This window comes from Pteropus medius, unplaced genomic scaffold (genome assembly GCF_902729225.1).
Source record: "Pteropus medius unplaced genomic scaffold, Ma_sr-lr_union100, whole genome shotgun sequence".
In the NCBI taxonomy this organism is placed as follows: domain Eukaryota; kingdom Metazoa; phylum Chordata; class Mammalia; order Chiroptera; family Pteropodidae; genus Pteropus; species Pteropus medius.
The window spans coordinates 7656410-7676136 of NW_024344240.1; the positions used below are offsets into that span (position 1 = coordinate 7656410).

The 19727-nt window shown below is 37.0% G+C and overlaps 1 protein-coding gene across 1 annotated transcript in view; it reads left to right on the top strand.

Annotated features, from left to right (window-relative positions):
- Positions 1–19727, top strand: part of LOC120607399 (uncharacterized) — a 62971-nt gene continuing 43244 nt past the window's right edge. Inside the window, exon 1 of the mRNA XM_039869311.1 lies at positions 1–516. Coding sequence (XP_039725245.1) covers positions 1–516 — 516 coding nt within the window. The remainder of the gene's footprint in view (positions 517–19727) is intronic.

Below are 19727 nucleotides of genomic sequence, written 5' to 3' on the forward strand. Positions count from 1 at the left end.
ATGCTGTCACCGCACCTCCCAGGTAGGGCCGCGCAGCCCGACGCCCCCAGTTCGTACTGCGCGCCCTGGCGCCGACAGGGCGGCGGCGGCGCGTCTCTGGATACCTTTCGCGTCTCCTCCCTGTCCCTGGGCCAGTCCCCCGTGGGTCCGGGATGCAAGGTCGAAGGTCGCTGGCGGAATGGGAGAGGTGGGGAGGAAGGAGTGGTCCGGAAGATAGCGGCCACCCGCTCTGCCGCCGCAGCCGGCGCCGCGCAGCACTCCCTCCCCCACCCCGCGCCCGGAGGCCCCAGCACCTTGCGCCCGACCCTGCCCCTCGGCTGCTCCGGCCTCTCCCGCCAGGACCGGAAAAGGGCCACTGCTAGAGGGGCTTTGGGGAAGCTTATTTCAAAAGCCGGAGTGAGGCGTGCATTCTGCTTTCACGTCCTCCCCATTCTCTTCGCTCGCTTCCCTCTCCAGTCCACCGACCCCTCGCGTCCACCCCTGAACCCCGCCCTGGCAGCGGGCGACTCCTCGACCGTAACCCTATTCCCGCTCGGCCCCGCCTGGAGTTTGCACAGGCGAAGCAGGAAATGCGCTGTTCCCGGTCCACTTCCCTGCTCAGAAACTCGTCCGCGGGGGTGTTTCTTCGATACCCGCCCCCCAGCCTCTGCTGTGGTCGCGGGCTGGAGTGTCTTAGGGAACCTCAAACTCCCAGGGATTAGCGGAGGTGAAGAAGAGGCAGCCAGCTCCCTGGGACACCCCCCCCACCCACACACACACACACACCCTGTCCTGCCAGCCCTCTTCATATCTGCCTTGCTGCTTTAAAGGGAATTTCAAAAGCGCCGTGGCTTCTTTGCACCCATTTCTGCTGAGCTCCAACTCCCACTTTCCTCACACTGTAGAAGAGATCCGAGCTTTCCTTGCAGAGCTGTATCCTCAACTGACCAGACAGCCTTATCAGCAGCATGTCCACTTGCACTCCCAACCAAAGGAGAGCAGACACGGCCCCTGCCTCAGAGGAATGTACAATGCAGCACCGATTAGTCTTCCTCTCTGATTTATTCACTTCCAGCTGAGGTTCGGGGTTTGCTCTACCATATTAATTTTTTCCTGGAATGTAAAGGTGATGCTTACATCAGTAGGCCAAGCTCTTTGAGATAATTTTTCTCATAGAGGTAATAGGTTGCCTTTCCACACCGAACGCTCTGGCTTGCCAAGTTTCCCAAGTCAGCAGGGCTGGATTTTGCTAGGTGGTTGATTAGGGCAAGGTGTGCATTCTGTGATCATGGAAGCGATCAAAGTTAATAGGTCACAGGACAGGCCACTCCCTACAGCTCTCATTATCTGCTGTTCTGTGCTGCTTTAGCCACTAGCATATGAAATTTTGAAACGGTACTTGAGTTGGCTTCCAAAGTTTCTAAACAAGAGAGAAAGTATTAGGAATCCTCGCTGGATTCCTTTGCAGAAAGTCTTCAGTTGACCTCTATTACCTGAATTTTCTTTTCTGTCCATTTATTGGACCTTGCCAATGACTGTCAATACTCAGTAACAGCAACGAAGGTCTTTGGTTCAGAGCACACACAGTCCACTGGTATTTAATAAATGTTCATGGATACTAGAACAGTTGTCCTTCTTGTACGAGTCATTGGGTCATCTTCCTCCCAGGCAGGGCACTAAGAATTATCTCTTTAAACCTCAGCAAAGACTCCCTTCTCACCTGAGACACAACTGTGTAGGCCAAGTAGGCGTCTGACTTCAGGCCTGCACCTTCTCTCTCACCTTCGCCTTCTCCAGGAGTTCAGTCTCCAGTCGTTAAGCACCCGAACTACCTCCTCTTCCGAGGATTAACTCAAGTCTTACTGTTTTTCCAACACATTTGACACGGAAGTACAGGCCAAGAATGTACGCAGAAATGTTCGCATGCTGATATAGTGCACAAGCAAATTTCTATCTTTGGGGTATTTTTAAAAACCAGAACCTTTAGTATTAATTTCTTTATAATCCTAGAGTACAGTTTACAAAGCGGTTCATATACATTAACTCATCTGATCCTCACAACAGCCCTGGAGGTAGGCACCCTTTGTTATTATCCCCATGTTTTAGAAGAGGAGATTGAGATCGAAAAAGTAATGGTGATGTGCTGAAGGTCACATGACATAGATGCTTGGACCACCTGTTTGCCCTTGCTATTAACAGTCATGGGTCTTGTTTTGAATTTCTTTCCATGTCATGTCTATAGCTAATGAAAGACGAGCTAGGATTTGTAGGGACAGCAGTGAATAGGTAGAGATGGATTAAGAACTCTTGGCACAGAAAGTTCCAGATGTCCCTAATGAGGTCATGGTAACATATTAATATCAGTGATACAGGGCTGTAACAAGAAAGCATTTCACTTAGATCTCCAATTACATATTTTTAATTAGGTCACATAATCTAAGCCCTAGATAACATGTCATTTATTTTGAAAATTATTTCATACAAGTTCTAATTCAGCTGAAAAATGAAAACAGTCCAAAATTATATGAGGATAAAGTTCAAATATAAGGAAGCCGAAGTCTCCAAAGCTCTGTCCCTGTACTTCACACTCATTTAGGCTGAAAGAGACTGTTGGTTATACTGAGCTGTGTGGTCTCATCATAAGTTTAATGTCTATTGCTATAGGTCTCCTCTAGACTTAGTACTAACTTAGTCTTTAAGGCATAAAAACATATATATAGCAGGTAGGTAAATTCTCTCCATTCTGTTATTTGGAAGGGAAATGGGTAGCAAATGTTATCAATTCTATTTTATGAAGTGGAAAATTAAGTCACAGAGCAATTGGATAATTCGCTTAATGCTTCTGAATCAGTATAGTATAGGAGACAAGAGAATAATCTATTTAATTAACAAATAATTCTTCAGTGCCTGTAAGTCTGAGGCTCAGTGCAGCATGGTACTGCAATCTTGAGCTCAAATTTGGGAGTCGAACTGCTTGGGATTGAATCCTAGTTCTACAGTTGATCGATTGTATATCCTTGAGCATATTAACTTCTCTGTGCAGTCTCAATAGAGAATAATTAAGTAATAACTTCAGAGTTTTATGAGGTTGGAAAGAGTTAATTTTTCATAAACTGCTTAGAATAGGGGCTGGCACATAGTAACTGCTACACAGGTATTTAATAAGAAAATTTATGCCTGTTAGCATATGAACATGTTTGGAGAATAAATAAGAAAAAGCTAAAAACATTGTTAACAACTAAATAAATGTTTCCAAGAAAGAATTAATGGAATTTCATAATATTACAGCATTTATTATAACTAGTAATAACTAATGTCATTCTTTAATCAAAATTGTTTATTATATTGGCAAAAACTTCTACGGAGGTCTATAAACTATTGCGCATTTTTAATTACATTTGAATGTGAACATTTTTACTTTGTTGATAAAAAACACTTTTGCTTTATGCATGTCAACCTTCTAAAACTCTGTTACAACTGGCAAGGAAAAATATACACAATTGTAAAACATTCAATAGTCTCTTAGAAAAATCTTTACAGTAGAAAGACACAGCTTGTAATCAGTACCTAACTGGGTAGGACTAGATTCTTCTCCTAAAGGCATAGAGACAAAGTTCGATTTTGATAAACAGGCCTGATACACATTTTAAAGAAGAGTAACCCACAAATGTACAAACCTTGCCTAGATCTTTCAGTGTAACAATGAAAGATTCTTCTAAATTCTAGTCTTTGTTGTTCAATACCTTGCTACCAAGTAAACTGTGAGTCAGAAAAAGGGAGGGGAAAATATCTGATCTCTTCCCGATTTCTTCCAGATGAAGAAAAATCACAAAGACTTTTGCAAAGTTAAAGTGCTGAGTAAAAGTGTGCTAGTATGTGTGTGTGTATGTGAGCATGTGTGTCTATAGATTTCTGAGTCTATATACATTTAGAGAAAATTCTTTGTACAGAAAAAAATAGCAAGTTGGAGTAAAATGGAAGTAGAGATTGTAAAGAAGACTATACTGCTCTGGGTTATAATGGAATGCTGCTCTTTTTAGAGCAAAAAAAAAAAAAAAAATTTAACTAGTTACTGCCCAGAAGTTTCCACCTTTGATCTAGGGCAAAGCAAATTTTATTTTTTATGAACTAAGACTATGGAGTTACTGGATAGCTTTTATTTTAGTAAAGCTAATAGATTATTTCAATGGTTAATTTAAAACTGGAATTTGGAGACAAATAGAGAATTCTTTCTTTGCAACACTTTCTTATTATGTAACATATCCCGAGAATTCACCTGACATTTATGGAATTCTCAGGGTGAAAAGTACTGCATAACTCATTCTTGCTTTCCGAGCTCTATAAAATTATCCTAGTGGGATTTTGAAAACATAGAAATGTCTTACCCAGGAAATATGACATATTTAACTAATGTATGAAAGCATTTGTTACTGATACAGCTACATAAGGGCACAGGTATTCTCATTAAATCATTTATTTTGATACAATTGCAAATTTGCAAGGAAGTTGCAAGAGCCCTATAAGGAACTCACCTTCACTGACAGTCTCTAATTTGTTGGCATTTTATCACTTTTGCTCCATCTCTATCTAAATAAACAAAAATATTTCTCCACATTTGCTCTACCCCTTCTAAAAATATGTAAATGTATAGAACAATATAAATAAATCACATTAATATGTAATACATATGTTAATTTTCCTATAATATATTAGCACAGCAATACATTATAGACACTACATAATATATAATACGTCAATATATTATGTTCTATCTTATATATTAAAACATATGTATGTATGTATGTATGTATGTATGTATGTATGTATGTCATTAGTCTTTTTCTGAACGATCTGAGAGTAAGTTGTGGCATGATAGTTTACTCATTCTAAGTACTCCATAAGACACTCTCCCATAGAATCATCAAATAACCAAACAAATCAGGAAATTAACATTACTACCATGCATCACTACTATCTAAATCACATGCCCAATTCAAATTTTGTAAAAAAGTCTTTTTTTTTCTTTCTGGTCCAACATTCAATCCTGGTTCAAACATCGCATTTAATTATCACGTCTCTTCAGACTTCCATTTAAAACAATTCCTCGGTTTTTCCCAATCTCCTCTAATCTTTATCGTTTTGAAGAGTTCAGGGCTTTCATTCCAAAGGATGTCCCACAACTAGGTGTGTCTGATATCGGCTCATGCAATCTTGGCAGGAAAGTTACAAAAATGGTGATGTGCTCTTGGGGTATGACGAGGGAGGCCAGCCCTTATCATCCCAGGTAAATTAACCTGGATCACCTGATTAAGGTGCTTTCCCCTGTTTCTCTTCCTTCAAGTGACTACTTTCTCCTGAGCAATTGATAAGTATTTTTTTGTAGAGTGAACTCTGCATTCACCTGCCTTAGCATCCACTTAGATGAGTGACAAATGGTTTGCTACTCCCATTATTACTTCTATATTAGTCTCCCTACTGTAAGGAAGTTTTTTCTTTTTTTATTCGTTTATTTATATCGGTATGGACTCATAGATCCCTTCTTTATCAATGGTTTGTCATCCATACTAATATTATTTGTTTGGGCGCTCAAATTGTCACAGATTTAGCTAGCAGAGCACCTTTCAAGCTGGCTCATATATTCTTTTGATATGCCCTTACATTCTTTGGCCATCTTCTTACATTTTGGCATAACAAGATATTCTAGGCTTATCTTGTACTTTTTGTACCTCAGCCCCGATTCAGTCATTTCTCCAAGGAGTCAAGAGGACCTTTTAATGAAGGATGGCATTGAGAAACCAAGACCTGGCTTCTCATCAACAATGGGGTACCACTGCTTCTGAATACTCTCAGCAGACAGAGGTAGGAAACATGTATATGTGTGCATATACGTATACACTCATATATCTGTAACTATTTCTTTACTTACCTCTAAAAACTATTAAAACCATGAGTTAATTGATGATACCTCTGATTCCAATCCAACATCGCAGGCTCTTGTTACTCTACTACCTTTCCGCATTTGTAAATCCCTTTGCTGACAGTAAGAAACCTGACCCCGTTACCCTCACTATACTTGCTTATTTGCTCAGTGTAATCATCTTCCAAATACTCCACTTGCCTGCTCTTGGGCCCCCTTTTTATCAGCTTCCAGGCATGCTACTACCTCTGTGCAGATCTTACCCAGCGCTCCACTTTTCCATATTTGTAAGTGAGGGGAAGTAATAATTATGTCTTTAAATTTATTTTTAAATTATCTCAAGTATAAAATGTGACCGTAAATTGTAATATCGAAGTTTTCTTCTTCACTGTTTTTACTTGCTAGAAAAATCCTCAGTTATAAATTTAAAACAAAATTACAAGGCATTATTTATTTTTTTGATGGGGTCACCCATACTTTCAAAATGATAAGATTGTACTTTTAAGACCAAAAAAATGTGCCTCAGCTTTCAGTTATGGCCAAAGCAAAAGTAGAGATTGACTTGACCGAGTAGGATTTCTTTTACTAAAGCTGTAAGGAAGAAAGAGTATTAAATAATATTTTCCAGAAGTGTTAATAGAATTTGAGGCAGCTTTGAGGAAATACTTCACAAACATATTGCCTCTCCCCTCTGTCAGCCACGCCTGCACACACGTTACTCTCTATGATCTTAAACGAAAAAAATAATGTATAATAAGTCAGATTTCACGACTTGCCCAAAGTGCAGAGGTTGGCCAATCCAATTTACACTGCTTCTATGCATGAATGAATTCCCATGAGTCATTTCCATCTTCAGCGTGAGAGAGAAAGTTCAGTAGAACTATGTTAAAATGAAGACCAACCACTGAGCCTCCAAATCAAGCTCAGCTCCTCCCTGAATTATATCTTCCATGGCTGCTTTCTTACAGCACAGCTCAGGAAAGAGAGAGCTGGCAGCCCCTGCAACCCTGACACTGAGCAGGTACAAGTCCAGCTGTAATCAACAGCCTAGGACACATCACAGGCTCTTCTCTCCTCTGCAAATCTCCCTTTCTAAGGCCAAAAGAGGAAAATCTTACTGGACCATTTCTACAGAAAGGGTGTCGATAAAACATCCCAGAGCTAGAAGGAGCAGCCTCTGGTTAAGCAAAGGCTGTAAGCATGAATGATTTAACAACAATTAATTATATGTGTATATATATTAACTGGTTTGGTCATTGTATGTAGTAAGACTTACAAATCAGATCTAATAGGCCAATTTGGTTTTAGGATAGTTGTTCGAATTGAAACTTTAATTTTTGAGCAGTTTAGGTCTTTAATAGTTGAACGGCCTATGCTAATTGGTTTTTGCAAATATTTTTTATTATGTTTAACAAATGAATTATAACAGCATATCTGTAAAGATAATTAATGTCAATATTTTCCAACACTTTTACCTAGCATTTGATTTGGGTACATTTTAATAAGTAAAAATTTCTGATGCACATGCATAACATAACACTAATTCCAGTTCAATCACATGCAAATATTCTATCCATTATGGTAACCTATGTGGTCCCATATAAACTGGCTTTTTCCTATCTCTCTACTCCCATCTCTCACTACTCTCTGCCTCCATCACTATATTCTAGCCAACTGGCCTCTAGCTGTTTCTAAAACATGCTAAGCTCTTTCCGCCTCAAAACCTATGTTCTCTTTCTTCTGCATGTAACCAAGGTTCCAAACGTTTTTTCTGTGGCTATCTCCCTCATTCGATGACACCTACTCTGAGCCACCATCTAAAATAGCCAATGCTGCCACCTCCCCCACAAACTTGTCACACTCTAGTCTCTCACCTGCTTTATAATTCCTTAAAGTACTTATTCTCAGCAGTCATCATGTTTTATATTTGTTTATTGTATATCCCTCACTCCATTAAAATGCTAGTTCCCCAAGACATTTTCTGTGACGTGCATTGCTGTATCCTTGTGGCCAGAACAATTGGTGATTGGCATGTATGTCATCAGACCTCAACAGATTGGTTGAATGAATGAAAGATCACCTGACACTGAGCTCATTAAAAGATTCCCCTTTGCCATCAGCTGGACCAAAACTGGGGATGCTTTCGACTGCTGGCTAGTTTTTAACTATAATTACATTTTCATGTCTTATCTTTTTTTCTTTTAAACATCCTTCCCAGTTAGAACTTTTATTGCTTTTATTGAAGCTTCATCATGTCACTTTAAAAGGAGGAATGTTCCCTCTGGATGGACATGTATTTTATTAACAGAGTATTATCTCACAGAGAGCTAAGAACTTCCAAAAGAAGGGTGGAAGTTATAAGAGCCTCTAAATAATTTTGACTGATTAGGTATCTTAATCCAGTTGCCAGTTAATTGTGTTTGTTTGTGATTAAGAATATGATTTTCACCTACTCTCTCTCCACAATCTCTCTGTGTTTGGAGAGAGCCCGTCTTCCTGCTCACTTCATATCTACCGCCAGCTCTTTGAAGGTGTTTGCTGAGGAGATGAGACCACAGCTATCACCTGGAGCCAGGAGCTGGGAAGAAGGAATCCCTGTCAAGCCACCTGCAGGTTGACTAAGAAAGATCCCTACGCCCATGGCAAACAACGGGGAGATCTGAGGACAGGCGCCCTCTCCCCCACCCTCTCTCTCTACTCCCAGATCACTATTTCTAGGGAGAAAATGACTCCTAATTGACCATTTAAAACATTGATCAAAATGAAATGTTCTCAAACTATCTGTGGAGAAAGATCAGATTTTTCCTTTATTTCCGATCTGTCATACATTGCGACTTTCAAAATACAATCAAAATAAATCACTAGAAAAATAACAAATTCATGCAAAATACAAGCTCATATTTTTGGATAAGTTTCAGCAGACATCAAATTACTCTCAAATTGCTTCCAAAGTGCCAACCAGCTTACTTGCAGTTTCTCTACCTCCCTTGCAGGCCGGGCACAGACAGGTTGCAGTCTCACCCTATAAGGCTCAGATCTCAGGTTTCATCCAGGCTCTCACATCATATATATGTATAAAATATTTTGTTTTACCAATGAAGAAACTGAAGTCTCTAATAGTCAGTTTGGGGAATCTGGTACCAGAAGCCAAAGCTAAAGGATTCAGTCCTTTACCTAAAACACATTTAGAGCTATGACAACACACACGCCTATATGTGCTGCTTTTGCAGGTGGTGTAGGCTCTCTCCAGGACTTGTGAGGCGCTTTTCTCTTTCTAATCAGATTTAGCCACATTCTCCTCACACCGTCCCCCAACTCATCCTAGCTTCTAACTTTGTAAGTACGCTTGGAATTCTAGCTGTCAAAAATTCCTTTAATTTCCATCTTCTTGTCTTCCCATCACTATCAACAAAGAGCTGTGGTTGCAAGTTTCTCTATATGGGAAATATATCCATATAATAAGATATCGTTTTTTATATATAACTTATATGTCATTACCACATTAAGGCCTTTCTTCAGAGAGAGGGTTTTAAATTGTTAATTGATGTGAAAATGTATTTTCGAGGCAGATATTTGAACTGTTTACCCACATATCCTTCTATTCTAAATTGCAATTAGTTGTACTATCAAAGATGCTTAAGTTTTCTAGTTATATTCCCTCAGTTTTAAATTTCTTTATAAATAGCTTTCTTGACTTCAGATGATCTTATTTAAATGCTCTTCAAATTATATTACTTCACTATTTTACATATCTGTAGGTTTTCTCTGAGCCAGGCATTAGCAAGTATCTTCAAGTCTTTTAGAGCAAGAACTTTCTGTAAGGAGATTTAAAATTGTGACACTATCAAATTGCTACAACATAGAGTAATACACAAAGGAGAAAAATGATATCTTCTGTAGATTTATTTTTAGATATAATGGACTTGCCCAATACACGTAAAATGGTATGTTGGTTTGTTGTTTTTTTTTAAAAAGTTGGTATTGCTTTTTAAAGATATGAATGTGAAAACTGATTTGTCGTTTTGCAAAATATAATATTTATACAGTACTTTGCAAAGTATTTTTATATGCATATTTTAATTTAATCCTCAAAGTAACCCTATCAGTTACTGCTTCCTTATTTTTTTTTCACAAGAGGAAAATGAAGTTCAGAGAGATGAAATAACTCACCAGAGTCACAAATCTAGGAAGAATTAGATCCTTTGATTCCACAATTTATGCTTTTTTCTACTGTTTCACACTATTAACGTAGCTTGGCACATGCAAAAAGGCCGATTCTAACATTTTCCTATTAACCACAATATTATTCTTCCACTGCTTGAAGAACTCCAGTTCCCTTAGTGTACTATGAACACTCAAGCCTGGCTAGAACTTAAGATAAAGTGCTTTTTATTCAATATTTTTGCAGTGATACTTTCTGTCCATAGATTAAACTTCGATAACAAATATGGTAATGCAGTATCCTAAATTTAGCTTATTATCATCAGCTCCTAGAGGAGCATGCCCTAAACAGTCTCCCAGATGCCGGCCAACAGAGATTCTACTCAATCCAGAGAGGACCCTGGGAATGTGTATTATAAGCATCCTAGTGATCCTGTTTCCTAGCCACAGCTGGAAAACATTGCCTTAATATATTAAAAGTAGTAAACTGTTAATGATGTGCAAGAAAACTGTTGTGACACAGAGAAAAAGTGTAAAGTATGCTAGTTTAAATTTAGGATACCCTGAACACTATTATTCCTAAAAAGCTGTGGACCTTGAGAAAGAAAATACATACCAAAAAGGGCTCCTGGTGGCTAACTGGGCTCAAATTTAAAAGCAGAGCCTGACAGCCATTTCTAAATAGAGGACTTTCACGGAAAGGGCACTTCTGGGAGAAGCCTGCACTAAACTGCCTACCCGCATTATATTCCTGCCATCTGAGCCAGCCCTTATAAAAGAGTTTCTGGAATTGTGGTTCAACCAAGAAGATGGAAACTTTCCCTGAACTGTGCAGCTATTAGCATCTTCACTGACCAATCAGAACAATTCCATTCTGACCAATCAGGAGAGTGCTTTTTGGACCAATTAAACCATGAGGATTTGGAGTTCTAATTTGCATGAAGATGGACCAACAAGGACCAGGGGTAGGAACTTCTCTCTATATAAATCAGCTCCCCTTGGGCTCAGGGAGCACAGTTTCGCTTTCCAGCACTTTCCTTTTCCAGCATTTTCCCTTTCCACCAAAAACTTTGGTGGAAAGATTCGGTGGAAAGATTGCCTTTCCCCAGCTAGAGCTGAAACACAAGACATCTCTTAGGAGCAGAGCAGGAGAAGTGGTACAGAGAGAGCAGAGCGGATCAGAGCTGTCCTGCTAGAGAGCTGCCTACCCCCAGAACCCCCTCGCCCCAGGGCCGCCTCACAGCCATGCCGTATCACAATCGGGCTATTTGTACTGAACAGAGTTTCCTTCTTCACTACACCCCAAATTGGGAATTCCTATTGGCATTGAATTAGTGCCATGACAACTATCGATTGACAGATTGACAAAGCAAACAAGCGAAAAATCTACCTTAAGTTCTTAGGCTCCTGATTATTTGTAAAATAATAATAATAATAACAACTTCAGAGGAAAGGATGTTCTCAATTTCATCTTACCACTTTTTTTTTTCATAAAACTGATGTAGCCTGGGCCACCTTTAATGCCTTTCACCAAACAGCAAATATGATGACTCAGAGTTTTCTTGAGGTACATCTCCTTCTGTGATTCCCATAGTGTCTTTCTTCCAGAAAGAGTATTATTTATGCATTTCATAACTGTTTTTAATAATTTTGTTAACAGAGTTCATGCCACGGTATATTGCAGTTGATTATTCTTGTTGAAATTGACCATATGTCTTATTCCTCTTTATACCACTTTAGGGCACAAAGTAAGGTGCTTAATAAATACTAATTGATTTTAATTCCAATTTGATAAGAATGATGGAAAAGTACTTGGTATCCCTTGGCCTTCTTAAATGCTGTTTTCCATGTGTTTATTTCAGTTCACTTCAGTTGCTAGCAGTCTTAAGGTTTCATGCGTTGCTGGGCACATAAAAAATCCACTGGCCTATATCAAATACCACTGAATTAGCTCCTGGTTTTCAAGCAGTTTTAGGAAGGTTCAAACTGGTGATCCAAATTATCTATGAGCGAAACATACAGTTATCACATAAATATAATGTAATTTTTAAAAAAATTTTTGCTGCAGTAACAAAGACATTGAAAACTTTTGGTTAATAATAGATAAATATGAATAACAGGTATATAGATTTTTTTGTACAATTTTTATTTTAGTAACTCTTCGGTAAGTTTGAAATTCTTCCCAAATGAAAGTTGTTTTTTTTAAATTAGATTAGACCTTGAAAACACATTACGCTAAGTGATAGAAGCCAGTCACAAAGGACTGCATATTGCATGAATTAATTTATATGAAATGTCTAGAACAGACAAACTTATAGACAGAATATAGATTATCAATTGCTTAAGGATGTGGGGTATAGAGGAGCTGGTGTGGAATGAAGCCTAAAAGGTGTGGGGTTTCTTTGGGGGGTGATGAAAATGTTATAAACTAGACTGTGATGATAATTGCAAAACTCTAAATTTAATAAAAGCCACTGAATTGTACACTTTAAATGGGTGAATTATGTAGTATGTAAATGAAAGCTCAATAAAACTGTTATTTAAAAAAAATGGAAATCAGAAACAATATAGAAAAAACATAGATATTGAAAGTTTTATCTGAAGTTGAAAACTTGTTGGAAGATGCAGTCACTTTAGATAACACCTATCAGGACAGTGTCCCTTCTCCCTTCCCATCCCCCACTCAGGTACATTTCCACATTGGCAGTAAATGGATTACCTTCTCTCCAGAGCAGCTAATATAAAATTGTCCTAGCACAATACTAATTGGTTTACGATTGGTCATAGGATAATTTTAACATCCGCAAGTTTAATTTTAAACTTTATCTATTTTATGTCTTATTTTCAACTTGAATTCATGGATACTTTTGAAAGAGCTTTTGCTTAAAGCATTCTACAAATCTACTTTATATTCCTAAATGAGATGTTTCTTCTCTTCCCACTTTCTTGTCTTATTAAAATTAAATGGCAATTAAGGTTTGTGGCAGGAATACTGCTGAACTTTAAAAAAAGATAAATATACCTTAATCAAGTTAAAAATCACAGTTAAGTAATTGTAGGAATGGGAAGAAAATTTTAACATACAACCCTCCTTCATTTCCCTAATATGTGTTGGTTAGTGTATTTTTACTAGATATTCTCTCACTTGTTCTTTTTGGGACTTGATGAAATATTTCAGAGAAAATTTTGCTTAATGTTCATTGATATTGAGTACGGTTGGGCTTAAGTAAACAAAAAAACATTTGTGTAGGAGGAAATTTTCATGAGTAGCAAATATTTTATCTTTTTACTTAAGAGACAAATAGTTTTACAACTGGATTTAAAAGGCACGTGACAATGTTCTGTGTGAAAATTCATTCCTTAGGTGCTTCAGAACTCAAAATGACAAAGAGAATCGTTATTTCTCTACAAATTGAACTCTGTAGTGACCAGAGTGTTTTCAGACTGAAGCAAGAGAGTCGCAACATGGAAGTCGCTAGAGAATTTTATTTGGGTACAAGAAAACTGTCAGTTCACTGGCTCACCGTGAAGCTAGGCAAATTGGGTGTAGGTAACGTCGGCCACCTTCTCCCACACAGAAGGTTAGTAAATGCTTTTACCAGCTGCTGTTTAAACATCTTATTTGTCCTTCCTGCCTCAAAGAGAAATAGTTTTCTAAAATTGATTGTGGCAAGGTTTCTGTTTGGAAAAATTCGTTAGAGAAGAAACTGAGTTTTCCACTGGTAAGCAATAAATCAAGGTCTTACTATTCAGTTTTGAAATCTATGGGGATTTTTTCTACCAAAACAAGTAGTTATTGTAATCGGAAAGAACTTTTATTCATTTTTGTTCTTTTTATAATCCTACAGATTGGAAAACAGTCATTTTTATTTGGGGCCAGAAAAATAAAAAGCTGCAGCCTTATAAAAAAATCAGATTTCTTGATAGCCAAATTAATGATTTACCTTTTAGGCACTTTCACCTACTCCTAGTCATCCCATAAAAATGGAATTCTTTATTTCCATAGAACCAGATAATTACTAACATAAACAGAAAAACATTATTAATAAAATTTAAGATGCAAGGAAAGACAGATTCATTTTATGGTTCCTGAACAAGACAAACCAACGAAAAACATAAACAACAATAATATTGAGTTTAAAATTGTGCCTCTACTATTTTAATTATTCATATGTGCTTATAGTCACACAGTGTCTCCATTTCTGATTTCAGAAAGTTAGTTGGTGGAAGAGAGTTTAATAATTATTGTGCTCTATACTGTTCTGATTCAGATTTTTTAAAAAGCTTACATTTACTTTAAGAAGACATCTCTTCTTAATACTGTCAAAGAAATTTTCTAGGAGGTCCAAGTCATTGAATTTTACTTGGAATCAACTCTGAAATGGGGATACTCATACATCCCACAAATTTTTCACAAAGTATTCGTTAGTAAAAGGTATCCCAAAATTATCTAACAAAATATCATCTGTCACCAAAATCATTAATCTATTTGAAATAAATGCATTTCTCCTGGTAAAAATTCTTTTTTGAATTTTAGAATGTCATTTTTTTGACCTACTCTCTACACTGGAATTACTTTATTAAGTTAGATCAAACACAGACTCTTTACCTCCACTAAATGGACATGCTAAACTGGCTCCAAAGTTGATTTGTGGGACTCATTATGAACTTCACAGTGTTCAAGGTTACTTTTCAATTTGTTTCAGCCAGAATCAATAAATCTCTCACCTGGTTTCTTTGCTGTATGTATTGTACTGGTTAATCATGTATACACATGGCATAGAACATTAGACTTGGAGAAAGAGTTTTCTGAAGGGAGCCAATTTTTAACTACCATAGTGTTGAAATTTGAAAACAAAAGGAAACTGCTCCTGTTTATTATTAAGGTGTGATGTGAACTAAGAGCCATAAATAATCTTACTGGCCAATTTCCAGGACTAGGAGGAGGGAGGGAGGGAGGCGGGGGGCGGGGCAGGGGGGGAACAGGGAAACTGTCTTGTGAAATTGTTTGATTGAGGAATCTCAACATTTAGCGAATTCTTAATAGGGAGCCACAAGTGCCCGACAAGAAAAAGGGAAATAGTCAACTCTACAAAGTAAGCTTTCTTACTTATCTGCATATTTTAAGAGACAGCATGAAATCTTCCTAGAAACTAAATATTAAACTTCAAATTTATGTGGCTAACTACAGAAGAGCTGTGACAGAGAAAATAAGTATTTCATCTTTGCAGTGACCCCTTTCTTATGCCGTTTCACTCATTTTTTTTTCCTCTGGATTACCTTATTTATATTTAGAATTAAGATTCAAGTTTCCACCTGATAGTGAGTGGATGTAGCATTGGTGAATGTATCTTCTCCAGCAATGCCCAATCAAACTGATCTTGCCCCAGCTGAGCCCTGAGCTACCTGTATAGTTTTAGGCTAATCATCTTGTTTCTTCCTTAAAATGAGAGGGTTGTAGAAGATGACTCTTGGGTGCCTCTCAGTTTTTACATTCTGGGATTCTATAATTCTCCCCATGGTAATGAGATTTCAAAACCCCGACCTCTCTGATGAAGTAGGGAGGTAGAATATTTCTAAACCTCCACGTTCTAGTCTGCATGAAAATCACCTGGGGCTGTGCTAGGTAGCTTTCCTGGATGGTTCTTAAGACCAGGCTTGGAGAAGCCATGCCTCTGGGAGTTTTGAAGGTTCAGTTCTAATGCAGAAGAAGGAAGTGAAAATCGACACTTTTAAAATGAGTTTACCTAGGGGTATTTTTCACATTCTGAATGAAAATAACAGCTTGTGCATTTAGGAAATTAACATATATAAAAGACAATCCCAGGAAGAGGGGCCGTAGTCATAGCTGGGGGACAATTTTTACATTTAAGTTACTTGTTCATGTTGCTGGTTGTAAAGAATGGGTATGGGAGATAAAGAATTATAAGAACAAAATGTCTTTTCAATTTTAGTACAAATTACTTACTTTAGCAAAATGAATGTTTAAACTATAAAGCACTGTAATAACTTCACATTATTAAAACTAAACTCTAATTATTTTATATGCCTTAATACCATTAAGGATATTCATCTTTTCTCTAATTTGACTTATTATAAATCTTTAATCAATGTCACAATTTAGTAATGGCGGATCTAGTATTGACTCACTTTTTTTTTTACTAAGAGCTCTTTTTGAGATATATTTAACATTTCATACAATTCACTCTTTAAAACTATACAATTCAATGGCTTTTAATATATTCACATATATCTGCAACTATAGCCACAATCAATTTTAAAATATTTTCATCACCCCAAAAAGAAACCTTTAACTGTCACTTCTCATTTCGCCCCAGACCTCTATAGCCTAGGGATCATTAACCTTTTTGTCTCTTAGTTTTGCCAATTTTGGACATTTCATATAAATGGAACCATGCAGTACTAGTCTTTTGTGACTGGCTACTATAGTTAGCAAGATGTTTTCGAGGCTCATCCATGTTTAGTACGTAGCATATGTTGGCTGAATAGTAATCCATTGTATGGTTTTGTCATGTTTTATTTATCCATTCTTCAGTGATAGACATGCAGGTTGTTTCCACTTTTTTTTTACTATTATGAATAATACTGCTCTGAACATTTGTGTACAGGTTTTTGTTCAGACTCATATTTTCAGTTCTCTTGGGGTAGAGTTGCTAGACCATAAAGTAACTTTATATTTAACCATTTGAGACTGTTTTTCAAAGTGGCTGCACTATTTTAAAATCCTATCAGCAATATGTGGGTTCGATTTCTCCACACCCTCACCAATATTTGTTATTACTGATCTTTTTTAATTATAGCCATCCTAATGGGTATGAACCTACTAAAGTAGAACATTTACCTTTTTTGAACTGACTTATTTCATTTAGCATAATGCTCTCAAGGTTTATCCATGTCGTGGCATATGTCAGAATTTCCTTCCTTTTTAAGGCTGAATACTCTTCTATGTGTGTTTATGTCATATTTTTTTTAGGTGTTCAACGTATTTTGAGTTAATCGTTGTTATGGTGGAAGTAGAGTTCAACCTTATTCTTTTTCATGTGGAAATCCAGTTGTCTCAGCACTGTTTGTGGTACATCGAGCCTTAGCACAGATAAGGAATTGCATTTAAGTAAGTATTATTTCAAACTCTTAAAAGTCAGGGAAAAATGCAAAGGGCATTTCAAAAGACAATGCATAATCAGTATACTTTGTGCTGTGCGGGACAGTATGTATTTCAAGACAAGAATGAAAAATAATGTGAAAGTGTCATGTTATTGTTTCTTCTTTGTACTCTAGAATCTTCTACCTTTTTCTTTTTACTATTGAAAAGTAAACTGTCACTGCATGTGCTACTTTAAGGGAATTGTGAACTGAATAATATAAACCATACATAATGAATAATTCAATAATTATGATTATCATTGTCATATTTAAATATAATAGTTATCTTAAAGTATGAATATGGACATATAAATTGGCAATAAGAATGATCAAAATCACTTCTTTAGTGGGAATGTCACTTACCGAGAAATCAATGTATACTTGTCTACCAATAGGTGGCGCTAGACATTTAGTCAGGATTTTATTTGTTTTTATTTTGCCCATAATATAACTATAAAGTGTCCCATAGGAAAAGAGGAACAGTCTCTAGAGTGGATATGAAATCATTGGAGGAAAATGTGCTCTCTTCATCATAGTTACATTTAAATCGACAATAAGTGAAGACAAGTTTCAACTAAACTGATATCAAAGGAACATATCTACAGATTTGTGTTGCTCCGACATCTAATATGAAAAGTTCTTGCTTCTAGTATTCAGATGGCCTTTGAGGTCAAAGACGCAATCAGACCCTCTGGAATCCACTGAGAAGAGCCAGGAAAACTTTGGAAGTGTTTTTCTTTATTTCTTTGAGTCTTGAAAGAAAAAACTGCAATTACAGCAGAGAGAGATCTACATTTGACCCCAGGGAAATAGTTACAGAATCAAATAAATAAATAATTGAGAACAGGACAGAATTCACTCCTTTGTATGTATTTTCTATATTGTTACAATGGTTGTCAATATGATCACTGGTAAATTAAATATTATATATAGTCTATGTCCATATATACACATTCATACACATCCAATTGATTGTTGTTACATTAATATTGGAAAATAGAAATAATTTAAAAATTGACTCTTACATTAAAAACCTGCACATTACAGCAATATTATATATTTAAAATAGTGTTTTAGATCAACTTCATTTTTATTTGTGATGCCTTCGACCACTGAGGGATTATACTTTAAAATCTTTTTTAATTTTTTATTTTATATTAGTTTCAGATATACGGTACATTGGTTAGACATTTAGATAGTTTATGAAGTGATCCCCGTGATTACTCTAGCACCCATCTGGCTCTACACACAGCCATTATAATAATATTGACTGTATTCCTTATGCTGTATTCTGTGTCCCCTTGACTATTCTGTAATTACGAATCTGTATTTCTTCATCCCTTCACCTTTTTCACCCACCCCTGCACCTCCCTCCCCTCCTGCAGTCACCATATTGTCCTCTGTATCTATGAGTCTGTTTTCATTTAGTTTCTTTTGTTCTCTAGATTCTGCATATGAAATCATATGGTGTTTATCTTCCTCTGACTTATTTCACTCAGCATAATACCCTCTAGGTCCATCCATGCCATCGCAAATGGTAGAATTCATTTTTTTTATGGCTGAGTAATATTCCACTGTACTTATGAACTATAACTTCTTTATTCATTCATCTATCAGTGGGCATTTAGGTTGCTTCCATATCTTGGCTATGGTGAATAGCACTGCCATGAACATAGGTGCATAGATCTTTACGAATTATTGTTTAGGTTTTCTTTGGATAAATACCGAAGGCGCAATTGCTGGGTCAAAAGGTGTATTATTTTTAATTTTTTTGAGGAGCCACCAGACTGTTTTCTACAGTGGCTGTACCATTTTGCAATCCCACCAACAGTGTATGAGGGTTCCCTTATCTCCACATCCTTGCCAACACTTGTTGTTTTTTGATTTATTGATGATAGTCATTCTGACAGGTGGGAGGTGATAGTTCATTGTGGTTTTAATTTGCATTTTTCTGATGATTAGTGATCTTGAGCATCTTTTCATGTCTTTTGGCTATCTGTATTTCTTCTGTGGAGAAATACCTATTCAGGTTTTCTGCCAATTTTTTAATTGGATTGTTTGTTTTCTTTGTTGTTGTTGAGTTATATGAGTTCTTTATGAATTTTGGATATCAGCCCCTTATCAGATGTATCATAGGCAGGATTGTGCTTTTTTTTTTTTAATTAAACAATTAAGCCTCATACTATCACTTAATGTACCCTAGGAAACAGAAATCTTATTGGTAGATAAAAACCACAAAACCAACCCACCCCTAGAGCCTGTTCGATTCTTTTTGTAGATTTTTTTTTTTTTTTTTTTTTTTTTGGCTCTGGGTAACCTTGGACTAAGACAAAAATTGTCCCAAAGTCCTGAAGCAAATGCTGAACCTCAAGACCCACTGCTCTTTGGTCCTAGAACCTCACCTTAGTCCTAGTCAGCCCAGCTTTGCAGATGACCTATTCCAAGGTTAAACTTCCAGCTTCTGTGAAGCAGCAAACTTTCTTGATCTTCTTTTCAGCATGGTGAG